We start from the raw sequence: 13,812 nt of genomic DNA, 5'->3' as shown, positions 1-13,812 counted from the left end.
TCAGACTGGTTGTCTCAGTCAAAATCAAAATGATCCAGCCTAATGACTCCTGAATCAGTGCTCATTCAGAACCACTTAGGTTCCACCACTTGTGTATAACAGGGAGAGGGTGGGATAGGGGAGTGGGGCTATCGCCAGCGGCTGTGGATCCAAAAGCTGTCATAAAATATGACAGTCATTTTTACAGTTTTCCACATCTTCACAGAATTCCAGACTCCCAAAGCTGCTATAAGATAATTTATTATGGTCTAGCCTATAATTTTTGTAACAATGGCACATATAATAATTAAAAACAGCAAAAATGCTTGGTTTGTTTCTTGTGTTGGCCGATGTATTATGAACAATGTTGAGTCCTTAGCAATTTACTATCAGGAAATCCAAGGACCAAGTCATGTCTCTGAGGAAGGGGGCCTTCCAGTGAGTGCTGAGGCCCCCCTCCATCCAGCACATACAGAAGAATGAGAGTCCAAGCTCCTTCTTTATGCTTGACCAATCCACAGGGAACAGCAGCTGATCCCAAAGAGAAGGAGGAAGGCCAAAGACTAGGTGTTTTCTTCAAGGACAGCCAGAAGGTTGTGGTCATAGGTGAGGACAGCTCTTTCTGACAGTTTCCCATGGTTTTTGGCTTTGTTCAGGGACTACTTAAGAAAATATCCTTGGATCCTTAGTTAGCCCTCAAGTCTGTAAGAACTGTGTGTGTGCGTGTGCGTGTGCGTATGTGTGTGTTTGTGTGTGTGTGTTCTAAGCATCACTCCTTGCTGACAGGAATAAGAAGGAAGTTGGGAGCACATTCCTGGCAGGTGAGACCCCTGGTGCCTGGATTCCAAAGAAATATTCTGCTCAGGACTCCAAAGCACCATGTGAACCTTCTTTGACTCATGACAGATAGTCTGAGCTAAGGACATTAGCTAACTCCTTTTGCAGAAGGTATCTTGTTCAGTTCCCAAGCCTTGTTCTCTATACTGCTCAAGTGACAGTGAATTCTAGTCTGTGCATGCCCACTCGGCCAATCTCCAAAATGGACCTTAGAGCTCAGGAATGTCACTAGTCAACCAGGTATAAGCTCTAGGCCTTCTAAACATCTCCTAATGATGAGCATGTAAGCATCTAACTGGACAAAGTGTGGTTTAGAGAAGGGAAGAAGTGGGAGGTGGAATGGACAGTTGTCTACCAAGAATAGTTGACATTCTTGGAAATGTTTGTCCCTCTCTATTTATGGAAGAATCTCTCCAAGAAGTAACTCCACAGCCCAGCCTCTAGCACCACAGACCTGCTGGCTGGGGTTCATGACTTTTCTCTGAAAAGCCACAGTCTTACAAGCCCAAGATTCTCCTTGAACACCCTTAACTTGGAGAGTCAGCCTTTTGACTACAAGGACTCTAAGCTGGCTACACAGCTAACTCTCCCTGACTGATCTGTACGGTTGGCATTGTCTGAATGGCACATAAGCCAAAGACGTTCAACTCCCTTCCTCTGTGGAACGAGACTCCGACTTGAGCTTCACGAACTCTCGAGCTACCTCGTCATTGCTCCTCTGAGACAGAATCCGGAGAATGGTCATGCCTGTCTCATCCATGTGGATCTTCCGGCCCAATGGGCACCAGCAGGCACAGCTGCCCTTGGCTGCCACGTCCCTCAGGGGCATCACTGCCAGTCCTATCACTCGATCCTCCCGGGCAAAGCAGTAGTCCTTCACACATATCTGTAACTCATAGGCCTCTGGGCCCTCTTCATTTCCCAGGAGGCTATGAGCAAAAAGGGTAGAGGATAGAAAGCCAGAAATGAACATTTTCTGCTGAATTCACCCAAGTTTGACATCTAACTCATTGGCCTATTCCCAGTCTCTTTACCCTTACCACCCAGCACTCCCTCATCCCAGAGCCATAGGTTTCCTACTCTGTAACTTACAAGTGGAATGTCTCATTGTACTTGGGAGTCCAGTTGTTGCTTTTAGACTTGGTTGTGAACTTCCTCTTCTTATCACTTTGATGTGGGCCAACCATAGTCACTTCCACAAAAGGCCGGAACATACCCGCTGTCTGCCACTTGAGGTCATTGGCTGCTACCACTACCCAAACAAGGGAGATCTGTGAGCAATCCCTCCAGCATTCCCAGTTCGTGAACCCTAGGTCATGTTGCCCTTGAGAGGAATGGAGCACTGGGAGGAGTGAGGCCATGGTCAAGGAAAAGCCAAACCCATAAGTCAAGAGCACTTACCTTTCACTGTGACCTTATGCTCCCCAGTGCCAGGGTGTGTAAATAAGTCCACCTGAATGGAGACCTCTCCCACAGGATCGTCCACACCAGCCCCTGAGGACAGATCACCTATTAGAGAACTAGATCCCAGGTAAAACAAGGGCTTAGAATGCTCCCCCCTTACACCTGACCCTAAAACAAGAAGAATCACCCACAGTAGTCACAGGGAAAGAAACAACAGGAGAGAAAGAATGAGGCTGTGTGCTATACTATACCGCTAAGCAAGCTCTTACTGAAACATGCACTGAGAATTCCCTCTCCCTCCTTCTCTCTGCTTATACAGTGCAGGCTGGACTTCAACTTGGGAGCCTCATGCTTCAGCCTCTTGATTTCTCAGATTATAGATATGTGCTACCCTGACTATGATATTTCTTAATGCTCTAGCCAAGAGAAGCTTGTGGTGGGGAATTCGGGGCACAAGACAGAGGTCAAGAATAGAAGTTCTTCCTGGGCTATATGAATACATCACCAAAGATTTGGCATAGAGCTCCTGAACTCTATAGTTGACAGCTGGGTCAACCATCCCCAGCACACATCTCACGGTAGTGCACAGGGTGATTCAGTGTTTGATTCATGTCTGCACAATGTGAAAGAACATACCCTTTTCTGGCCGAATGTCCTCATTAGCAGTAAACCTAATACCTTTCCCATCATGCACTGAGCGAGGAGGACAGGCAAGGCAAGAGATGAGCAGCAGTAGAACAGAGAAAGAAGAGTTGTTAGAGGTCAGAGCTACAGTCATTCATGAGAATTCAAATACATTCCAAGGAGCCTCAGACTGTCGGGGTAAGGTGCAGAAAGAAGCCCAAGAGCCAAGGTCAGTGTCCAAGTGTTCCACTTTAGACTTCAATTTGGAGATCAACTAAATCATGGCACACATGAAAAGCAACTAAGACCAGTGGGACAAGGGAGGGGTGGCAGGCTGTGATTTCCTGGGCCCTTGAATGACAACAGATAAAACCATGCACGTGTGGTCTCTCCGGGGTGCAGCTCTGCTAGTTACCCAGCTGTATCACAATGCCTTTCTGGAGTAACTAAGCCTCCCTGATATTACAGGCCTTACATGTCCCCAGCTCTGTAAAATCTCCCCCTGGCCACTTCAGCCACACCCATCCCTGTTCCTCTTGTTTTCTCCTCTAGACCCTCAACTGAGAGCAGCCGTAAGGAATGGAGCAGTACTGCATATCCCTCCATTTTCTCATCTTCAGTCACTTCTGGTCTTAACTGCTTAGATGTCTCCCTTCCGGGCACTCTACACTTCACATCCAGCTCAGGAAGATCAAGACTCCCACACTTGCAATGCTATCAGATTCATACTCCTGGCAGCCTACCCAAGTTTTCTTTTTTAAGTATGTCTACAGGTGCCTCCTGGAAGGACCCTGCTTTTCCAGGACAAGCCTCTCTTTGCAGATGTGCTCTAGTTTGGACAAGCCTGGCTGGTGACAGGAAGTATATTTGGGAATCTTCCCCCACCCCCAACCCAGCTGTCTGGTCCCCAGTGCATAAAAAATCATCCTTGAACCTACAGCCTCTTCTATGTACACCCTTTCAGCTGCCCATGATTTCCTTTAGTTTTCTTTTCATCCATGCTATAGGGCATGGGGAGCACTTTGCTTTTTCTCTCTAGAACACCAAGTAAAGTTATAAGGCTTCGCATGCATCCAAGCATTTCCTGTCAAGGCTTCCACACTCAATTTTCTTACTTCTTCCCCAATACCAGACAGAGTATAGCTGAGCCCAATAAATATGCACTGGCTAGGAAATGTCCAGGAAAAGGAATAAATAAATACCAGGCACATTTTCAAAGCCCCTGTTGACTGTCATTCTTCAGCCTGGTATGGGCATGTACATGGCTAAGTACTGAAGTTAAGTATTGAATTTTGAAATCCAAGCTTGAAGGAGCAATTGGATCCTCTCCAAGGGCTAAACAATGCCAATTCTCTACAGGCACTGTATATGGGAGGGGAGGTGGAAACACATCACCCTTGGGCCCTTACCCTGGGAAGTCTGTGAGCGCACAAACGTCTTGATGAGAGTGTCTGTAGTCTGTGTATACAGAGACAAGGCGTAACGTAGAGACTGAAGGTCGGGGCTCTTCTCCAGGAATGTTTTCTTCAGACCATTGCCTCCTGCGTGGAAGTATTGCTGAAAGGTAAATGAGCACTTGCTTCATGCCCTCACACAGAGGTAGCTCCCTGACGTCCTTGAGAAGCCAGAAGAGGCCCGAAACAACAGACCATTTGACAAACTATGATCAGAAGTACAAAAGAGTCAGCCACAGTCCCTCAGCATCATTTGGGCACTTGGCAGGAGCAGCAGGAAGGGGCATATTCCTGGAGGAGCTGTTTGAAGAAAGGGACTATCTAGTTGGGCAGGTATGAGATAGAAGCAATTTTTTAGGTAGGGAGACGAGACAAAGGCAATTTTTTACCTCTCTGAACCTTAGGGAACTTAATAAGACATACTTTCCTCCAAATGCCTCAATCACAGTTCACATGTTCCTGACCTAGCTATCACCTTTACCAGTCTTGGGACTTGGAATCATTTCTCTTTCTCTCTGTATCCCTAACACTGCCTGGACCTTGTTCTCTGGATGTGCAATGCTAAGAGGCTGACAGCTAGTCTGTCAGGGTGTACATGGGGAGACTGTCTGGAAAAGGGGGGAAAGTCTCCACCTTGATGGTGTCCAATGCCAGGTCAAGGACGGCGCACTGCTTTGGAGTGAGATTCCGTGTTTCCTCTCGTACCATGTGGTCCTGGAACCCCAGAGAAAGCAGTATCAGGAGAGCAATGGTCCCACCGGCCAGCTCACCAGTCACCCCCCCTATAGATAGCAATAGTAATAGTTCTCTCCCCCACTTCAGGCCCCCAGGCACCCTCCCTGCAGCCTCATGAGGACCCCACATCCCAAGAACCTTGAGTTTGGAAAGCTGGCTCAGCTCCTTGGCAGCAGTTAAGATAAGCTGGGTGCCCTAGGCAGAGAGACATCAGTCAAAAGCAGGGTTGCAAAGGGAGTGGGAGTGAGGGGGAAGAGACAAGGGGAGCAGCTGGGAGGGTGGTGTTCTTACTGTCTGGTCAGTGAGTGGGGGCAGGACGATGACCCGTTCCATGGTGTTCATGACCACCCGCCAGAGCTCCTTCAGGACGCGCTTCAAAACCGTCTTCTCACACACAGTGGCGAAGAGCGTGAGGCTACAGATTCAGGCAATAGGCGAGGCTAGGGGTTAAGTCTGGAAAGCCTGCTCCCCCAGAGGCTCCTCTGTCCCATGGCCTCGGCTTTACTTTTCCTCTCAGAGAGCTATACTCACTTGCCATCCAGGAAATCCATGAGAGGTCGCAGCACACTATCTGCATCCTGAGCCACTGAGGCTCTGGCGTTGGGGGAGGCATTCCCTGTGCCCCGAACTTGACCCAGGATGTCAGCCATTTGTCGAACACATTCATCAATCCGCACCTGGAAGCTACACACGCGCTCACAGTGCAGCCCTCCCCGCCCCCCGACACCGACACTGGAGCAACACTGGTGATTTAGACTCATTTCTTTATGCTGTGTCTCCATGAGGGACAATATGCAGGAATATAGGAAGATCTGCAGCTGGATGAGTATGGCTAGCAGTTCTAGGAATGGCCAGGAACTATAGCTGGTTCTAAGGGCTGTGTACTTTGGGGACCACTGACCTGTTTCCAAACACCATGCTGAGCTCATCCAGAACTGTATTCAGTTTCACCTGCAGCTCCTTCAGACTGTCTGAAGCTTCAGAGTCCAGCTATATCCATGGGGTAGCCAGGTCAGACTGCTGCCTTTCACTTTCTCGCATACCACCATTTTCCTCTTAGGGCCATGCCAGGACAGACACCTGCTCTTCCCTCCTAGGGCCACACCCCAATGTTTGCTCCTCCCTCCTAGGGCCACACCCCACTCCAAGCCCAGTTCTCCCTTCCTACCACAATGGTTAATTCTCCTTCCTAGGACCATATCCCCATGCCTGTTTCTCCCTCCTAGGAACCTACCTCTATGCTTGTTTGTCTGGGTTGGTACCATATCCCAGTGGCTACTTTTCCTTTCTGTAACTTTACAACAATGCCTATCTCAAATGAAGCCACCTTAAATCTGAAGCTAAAACCTAGCCTACACTTAATTGAGAAAGGGTAGAATACTGCAACTCAACCTAGACAAAGTACAGTAACCACATACCCTGAGCCTTACCTCTTTGCCTCCCATGGCCTCAAACATTTTCTCCAGCTGGACCCTCAGTTGCTGCATGTTGTTCATCAGGATGCAGGGCTTTGGGAACAGACATCTCCTCAGCCACTTTTAGCATAGCACACATCACTCTAGGGTTCCCCACTCTTATGCTACTCCAGGGCCACAGGGACTCCTCATTGTATAGATCTTACCCTAAAGACTGAAATCTGAAGCCAATTCAGACAATTCTCTTTGAACAAAGACTAGTAGCAAACATTTCTGCCTAAATTTGGATAGGTGGTAGTTACACAGATATTTATGATATTTCTATTTATAACTCTGCAAATCTGAACATTTTTATTAAAAAAAAAAAGAAGACTAAGCAAATGTTCAGTGGAGGGAAAAGTACCAAAGGGAGGCTCAGAGGCACTCCTAGCTAACTTCCCATTATCTTGTGGCATGAGTGTCAAGCAAAGCATGGAAGGGAGCCAGAAGTCAAGAACATCTGAGGCACATTCAAATGTCCTCCACTTCTTTCCTCTCAGGGCCCTAGTGCCTGGCCCTACCAGTTTCTCCTTTGTGCAGTAGGCTGGGAAGTTCTTTGATAAGATGTCTGCATACTGCATCAGCACCTTCCCAATGGTCTGAGGAAAGAGAAGAAAAGGAAAGACTCCTTAACGTCTTCACAGAGACCTTGCCAAAGTCCCATTTCTCATCCCAGAACAGTAACATCAGGGAGTTGGCTCCAGTGGTGCACATATTACTCCCAGCACTCTGGAGGCAGAGGCTAGGAGGACTGCTGCAGGTTCAAAGCCAGCCTGGGCTATATTGTGGGTTCTAAGCTAGCCAGAGGTATATAGAAGACAAGGTCTCAAATATATGAAATGCAACATCCCAAACAAACCCCCAAGATATCAAGAAAGTGCAGAACAACTCTCACAGGAAGGAGCAAAACTCCCTCTCAATTGCTGAAGAGAACTTAGCAAAGGGCAAGCAGGTAATGTCAGGCTTCGCCTGAAGGCCACTAGGGAAGAGGATGGAAGTCAGGCCTGTGACTGTGGTAATGTAAAGGGGCAAGGGTCTAGGTCGTTACCTTAGCAAACCTCCTCATGTAGTGGGCAAGGATGCTAGGGTCTGGGCATTCCAATTTCCGGATGATCTCAAAGCTCTGATTGAGTTGCGTAAAGACGTCCACCACAGAACAGGAAAAGAGTGCATGCTCTGACGTCTGTTGGAACTAAGAAGACCACACATGGGGTGACCATCTTTAGCTTTAGGGTATGAAAGCTCTGCCTAACAGAGGTGGCGCTGTGCTCTCCATGGCTTTCCTGCAGATTCTACAGGATGGGGCAGCTCAGACAAGCAGAAGTAAAAAGTGTCCAGCCAACAGCTAAATGCTGAGATATGGAGGAACCACCATGAAGCCAAAGTCCCCAACTTACTCCATCCTTCTTATCTCGTTCCAGGGCCCCACGCAGGAATTCCAGGGACACATCTTCATTCTCATCTAGCCACTGTAGCACAAACTGCTCAAACCACCTGTATTAAAACAGGAAAACTAGGGACTGAAGCTCTTCCAGATGGAATCTTCTAGAAGGCAGGGCATTGACCTGGCTTACTGTACTGAATGTAGAATACTACCCTTACTCATTCAGAAAACCCCATCCCCTCCTCTTTGTTGCCCCCACACTCACGCTGGGTACTCAGGCACCTGCCCCTGGAGGGCAGGCAGGTCCCGCACATATTCATTGTGGAGCCATTTCACCTTGAAGTGCAGGTTCATGTAGTCAGCACTCTTACACAGCCGGTCTTTCTCATGTTCTAGTGAAGGCAGAGACACTGGGTCAAGTTTCAGCGGGAGCCATAGTTCCTGGATTTCCTAAGGCAGTAGGTCTACACAGGTGGCTCTGCCAGATAGCTCAGAGGACAGGGAACTCACAAGTCTTACATCTACCTTCCAACTCCACTAGTGCCCCTCTCAGCCATTCTCCAAGAGCCTGGCCCAAATCTTCCCTTACAGAGGCTAAGTCAAGTAAAGTCTATAGTCTCCTTGCTCTAACTTCTGGAAGCACAAAGCAAAATCTCTGGGCTCTGGTGAAGAAAAGAAAGGGTGCTAATGATAACTAGTGTAGATTGCTAGGGGATTGGGGCTGAGGGGAAGGAAAGACAATTGTTTTCTAGTGTTTGTTTGTTTTCAATCTTTGTAACTAAGCTCTTCTATCAAATAGGCTTAAATGAAGAGATATTAAGTTGTACATGGCATGAATGTCAATGTGAACTTCTAGAAACAGAGAAATCTAAACAGAAAGACTGTAGAACAGCCATGTTATGACAGAATCCTGAGGTAAAGTGAAGGGCTCCCAAGAAGAGCTGAAACAAAGAAAATGAGCTCTCAGGGAAATATACAAATAAGGATCATCTGTTTGGAAGCTATGGAAACATAGATCAGGCCACTGTGCTATAGGAAATAAGACTATTATGGATCTGATGGGTTAAGTAGCGAATCTCAATCTAGGATGAAGATCACTCATGACTGACCGAGAGTCTAAAGCACTCATTACACCCACACAGTATAATCATACCTACTCTTTATAGCTGGAATATTATTTTGAATAAAAATCAATGTGTGCCAATAAAAAGGTCATAAAGAAGGAGAAATTAAGCAAGAGAAAAGGAGCAGCTGGTATCCTTGGAGATGTCAATGCTCAGCTTTGAGGTAGCATACGTGTTGCTCCTCCAAGTCAAAGCAGAACATCTAGCCTGGGACACTGGTTCTAGTGACTAGTGCAGGAGATACTCAAAAGGGAAAGAGAAGCCTGGGCCAAAGCCTGGAAAGGCTTCAGGTCCTGAACTTTCACCTTCTGGAGCTGTAGGACAATTGTAATCCAAAGCTGCATTTGCTATCTCTTCTAAGAAGCAGTGAGCAGGAGAAGGAAGGGTATAACACTAGAGGCAATGGGACAACCAAAAGTTCTTACCAACGGCAAAGAGGACTTTTCGAATACGAATGATAGTAGTTGCTTGTGACAAAGCAGAGATGCCAATGAGCAACAAAGAGTAGGAAAATCAGGGACACCAAAGAGACCCTCTTTTCTACCCCATTCTCTATGCCCTTGAACCAGTCCCTGACCTTGAAACATAGAATGACAGCTGCATCCTCCCCCTTAGTGCTTGTTCAACAGCCCACTGTACATGGGGATAGGGCTTCCTGGTGATCCTTGAACATTCTTTTGTTCATTTCAGGACCTTTGAGTTTCTGTATTTGCATATAATTCTTACATTCTCTGACAATCCAGTATGTGTCCTTTGGTATCAGGCCCCAATTTCTACACCAAACATTAACTTAAGTACATAAACACTAAGTAGATGACTGTTCAAACATTGGGTTCATTTTATTTTAAGAAGACCCAAAGAGTTAATGCTCCAGCAAGACTGCAAGAGAGCACTGGGAAAACAGCTCAGTTGGTAAAGTGCTTGGTTCATTAGCATGAGCACCTGAGTTCAGATTCCAAAACCTAAATAAAAAACAGCATAATGGCAAGATGGGAGGTGAGGGTAGATGGGAGGTAGAAATAGGTAGACTCCTGAAAGTCAGCCTATCCTACTCGGTGAAGTTCCAAGTCAATGAGAGACTGTCTCAAACAAAAAGTGCCTTGACACCTAAGGACTGAGTCTGGAGATTGTCTTCTAAGCACTGTACATATACATACTAATCCACACGTGCACCCACTGACACATGAACAAGTAGTATGTTTTTTTTTTTTTTTATTTATATTTATATATATTTATATTGTTTTTTTTTTTTGTTGTAGAATTGGGGTTAATTTAACAGGAGGGGCAATAATTTTTCCATACCTTCCTTAACTTGGGTATTACAATATTTATTTATCTTTCCTTATCTACTGTGTTTGTTCCACATGTGGGGTTAGAGGCACTTCTGCGTGAGTCTTGCCTTCACATGTTCAAGCAGGGTTTCTCTGATGTTTCTGTTCAGGTGCAGTAACTCCAGGCTAGCCAGCTTGCTGCATCTGTCTGCTCCCGACCCCCTAAACAGGGTCTCTCTATATAGTGGTGGTTGGCTTGGAATTTGCTACATAGACCAGGCTGATCTCAAACTCAGAAAGATCCTCTTGCCACTGACTCCTGAATGCTTGGATTAAAGGTGTGTTCTACCATGTTTGGCCTGCATCCAGCTTTCTATATGTGTTCTGGGGGTAGAACTGAAGTCGTTAGAATTGGGTAGGTAGAACGTTTTCCCACTGAGCCATCTCCCCAGACTTGTTTTCTTTCTTCCATCCTTCATTCTTAGACAGTTCTTTCAACTTGACCTCTCTGAAATCTCTCTAATTCTGGTAATGTCTGTAGGGATCTGATGGAATACTGTGTCTAAGTAACTTGTTTCTTTCCACCTCTAGCTGTCTTAACACCTCCAAATGAAACAGAACAGAATATGAGTTGGTTCATTTTTCAAAGGTATTTACTTTTTAATACTAAGTGCACCATATATGTTCTTCAAGAACTGACACTTAACTTCCCACAAGGCTTGGTGAGTGCTGTCTCACCAAGGTAGGGACATAAGGCAAAACCTTTAAAAGCCTTTTAACCAGTGTGTGGACTACAATCCAGAAAGATGAAATGCACAATGTAAATTACACATGTGTTTTGGTTGTAACAACTTAGCACAGACCTTTGAAGTTGTCTTTTAACCTTAAGAATCACCAATTCTAACCCTCATAAATTTAAGAGTCTGAGAGTGATCCATGTCTTCACTCCACCCAAGCAAGAAATGCAAACTCTGCTTTGAGACTGTCCCAGATGGCTCCATTTCCTTCTAGATCCACTTTCACAGACTGAGGAGCCAGACTAACATATACAAACAGATAGGAAAGGCAGCTAAATTGGTGAGCACAGATGGGTACAGATGAGAGAGTATGACATAGACAGAACGTGATATCTTTGTAAAGGTGAGAAATGGAAAAAGAATAAGCAGAATGAATAAAGTGAATAATAACTTATCAGTGGCTCTGTGTTATGAGAGTGAGGAAAATAGATTTCTGAGAAGGTCTTAAAAAAAAGGCCAGGTCAATAAGTGTAAGTAAATAATGATATTCCTGTATGTTTAAGCTTCTCTTACTCTTCAAAACTGTAAAGGTAAGTCTAATAATAAGACCATTCTCTGGGAAGCGAGCCACCATTCTGGAACATTCACCATGAGTGAAGCTGTTCTCTGGGCTGGAAAGGTCTTAGATCAGCATTTGTTATAAAGCTGGAAGGAGAAATCTACACCTGCATACCCATTTTCCTTATTTCTTTTGGCTACACCTTTATCCATCCAATGTCTCTTATAGCTTATCTGCCACTATGGCTAGAAGCCCTCTAGTTTCTTACTGCAGTGTTTAACTAGAACTTGAAGTAGTCTAGGAAAGGAAAGAGATAACTTATGAGGTGGGTGGAGCCTGGCAGACCCTTACCCTCCAATGCATATTTCATGTCTTGAGCAAACAGATGCCACATCACTTCTGCACTGACTTTTCCTACATTCAGCTCCTGAGGAAACCTGAGGGATAGAAAAAAACAGTAAGCATCAAGACAAGAGCTATTTGAGTTTATTTATCCCAAGGTACCTAGTTCTTACAAGACATAATGAAGAGAGGAGAGTCCTAGGAACAGGATTAGGCCTAGTCTGGAGAAAAGGGGCCCAGGGACCAGTGATAGTATACATGAAAGCGAAGGGGACCCTATTAGTTAAGATGAGCCCAGAGGACAGAATGCCCAGAAGGAAAGATAAAAAGGCACTGCCTCCCTGAGGAGATTGAGGCAGGAGGATAGGCCCAGGATAGATAAGCTAGAGGAGAAAGAGCAGGGATGAGCCATAAGAAAGCCAGCTTTATTCACTATGGACAGGCACATGCACACATAGTCTCCAGATTCCCCTTGGACTCCCCCAGCAGTCACAGTCCCAGAAGCCTTTCTCTCTAGGAAGGCTATCCCATTCTGGATAGGCCCCCCCCCTTATGTTTCCACACCTGTCTCCAGAAACAGTTACTCAGACAGATACAAGGGACAGAGGGACATATGGACGGACAGTTGGAAGAAGTGGCACTGCAAACATATAGAGATAGGAAAGAAAGAGGCTGTTAGACAGATGGACAGACCAATCATCAATCAGACAGAGCCAGTAGAATGATACTCACTGGTTTAGAACAGGTGTATAGGAGTTCTTATCCTCTTCTATGATTGACACAATGAGTGTAATAAGTTTGGGCCAGAAATCCAGGTTCCGAATGCTGGGCCCTGGTTCCTCCAGTGGCTGCTCCTGCTTCTTATTCCGAGGAACAGGGGAGTATAGAAAGGGAGATAGTCACAGAATTGAAACGACTCTTCCATTTTCTTTTCCCTTCTCCATGCCTATTATTTTAAAGTTGGACATATCTTCCAAACGTCTGCCTATGCTCCAAAGAGGGATGACTACTGGGAGATCCTTTAACCACCGAGAATTGCTATTCTTAGCTCTGGGACACTGTTCTGGTAAGCTTGAACAATCTAAGAGACATAAAGGTACCTTTCTCCCTCTTTTATTTATCATGAACAGGTGACTGCCTGTCATGCGCATCCTCAAGCCTCATTCAAGTAGGTCTGGTTCTGTAAGATTTGCCCACCTCTGATGGGGGATATCCTTCTATATATATGTTTCTCTTATTGGTTGATGAATAAAACACTGATTGGCCAGTAGCCAGGCAGGGCTACCAAACAAGGAGAATTCTGGGGAGAGGATGCAGAGAGGAGCCGCTGGGGGATGCCATGTAGCTGTTGGGAAAATAGGATGCTGGACCCTTCTCCGGTAAGATAAAACCATGTGGAAATAATTAGATTAATAGAAATGGGTTAATAATTAAGAAGGAGCTAGCCAGTAAGAAAGCCTAAGCCATTGGCCAAACAGTTTACATTTAATATAGGTCTCTGTGTGCTTATTTGGGGCTGAAGAGCAGCAGGACCAGGCAGAACAGAACCTCCAACAACACACCTCCAGGCAACCTTGTTCCAGATGTCCCTATTCAGATCCTACACTTCAGATGCCACGCACACATGCCCCATTTCTGAGAAGTTTCCTAAAGTAGAGTAGGAAGCTTAACTACTCAACAGAAAGAACCTGTTTGACCTAACTTTCAATGGAGCAGGTCCCCTTTGGATTCTTTGAAGGCTATTATTAGCTGGAAGAAATGCTCCTGGAGAGCTAATTGCCTAGCTGGACAAGAAGGGAATTTGCTTAGAAGAAAACAAAGGAATACAACAATGGATCTCAGGAAAGGAAGAGCCACTCACATTTGGACACAGACAAGGATAAGTTATGATCACTACAGATACTGGAA

General features: G+C 45.8%; 1 protein-coding gene across 7 annotated transcripts in view; it reads right to left on the bottom strand.

Moving 5' to 3' along the window:
• Positions 1-224: 224 nt before the first annotated feature.
• Unc13b (unc-13 homolog B) overlaps positions 225-13,812 on the bottom strand; it is a 207,763-nt gene continuing 194,175 nt past the window's right edge. For 3 of the 7 annotated variants that reach the window (XM_051187633.1, XM_051187638.1, XM_051187636.1), the window contains 16 exons: positions 12,637-12,764; positions 11,914-11,999; positions 8,137-8,263; positions 7,885-7,981; positions 7,536-7,679; positions 7,009-7,086; positions 6,464-6,541; positions 5,935-6,023; positions 5,565-5,717; positions 5,325-5,448; positions 5,172-5,228; positions 4,932-5,012; positions 4,254-4,401; positions 2,218-2,310; positions 1,909-2,068; positions 225-1,745 (listed from right to left, as the gene is read on the bottom strand). In XM_051187633.1, the coding sequence (XP_051043590.1) occupies positions 1,460-1,745; positions 1,909-2,068; positions 2,218-2,310; positions 4,254-4,401; positions 4,932-5,012; positions 5,172-5,228; positions 5,325-5,448; positions 5,565-5,717; positions 5,935-6,023; positions 6,464-6,541; positions 7,009-7,086; positions 7,536-7,679; positions 7,885-7,981; positions 8,137-8,263; positions 11,914-11,999; positions 12,637-12,764 (1,929 nt within the window). In that variant the 3' untranslated portion in view covers positions 225-1,459. Of the gene's footprint in view, positions 1,746-1,908; positions 2,069-2,217; positions 2,311-2,856; positions 2,914-4,253; positions 4,402-4,931; positions 5,013-5,171; positions 5,229-5,324; positions 5,449-5,564; positions 5,718-5,934; positions 6,024-6,463; positions 6,542-7,008; positions 7,087-7,535; positions 7,680-7,884; positions 7,982-8,136; positions 8,264-11,913; positions 12,000-12,636; positions 12,765-13,812 lie in introns of all 7 variants that reach the window. The other 4 variants (XM_051187635.1, XM_051187637.1, XM_051187639.1 and 1 more) reach the window with 3 other exon arrangements.

The sequence above is a fragment of the Phodopus roborovskii genome, unplaced genomic scaffold (genome assembly GCF_943737965.1).
Source record: "Phodopus roborovskii unplaced genomic scaffold, PHOROB, whole genome shotgun sequence".
NCBI classification, from domain to species: Eukaryota; Metazoa; Chordata; class Mammalia; order Rodentia; family Cricetidae; genus Phodopus; species Phodopus roborovskii.
This window is presented reverse-complemented; position numbering and strand designations above follow the sequence as displayed.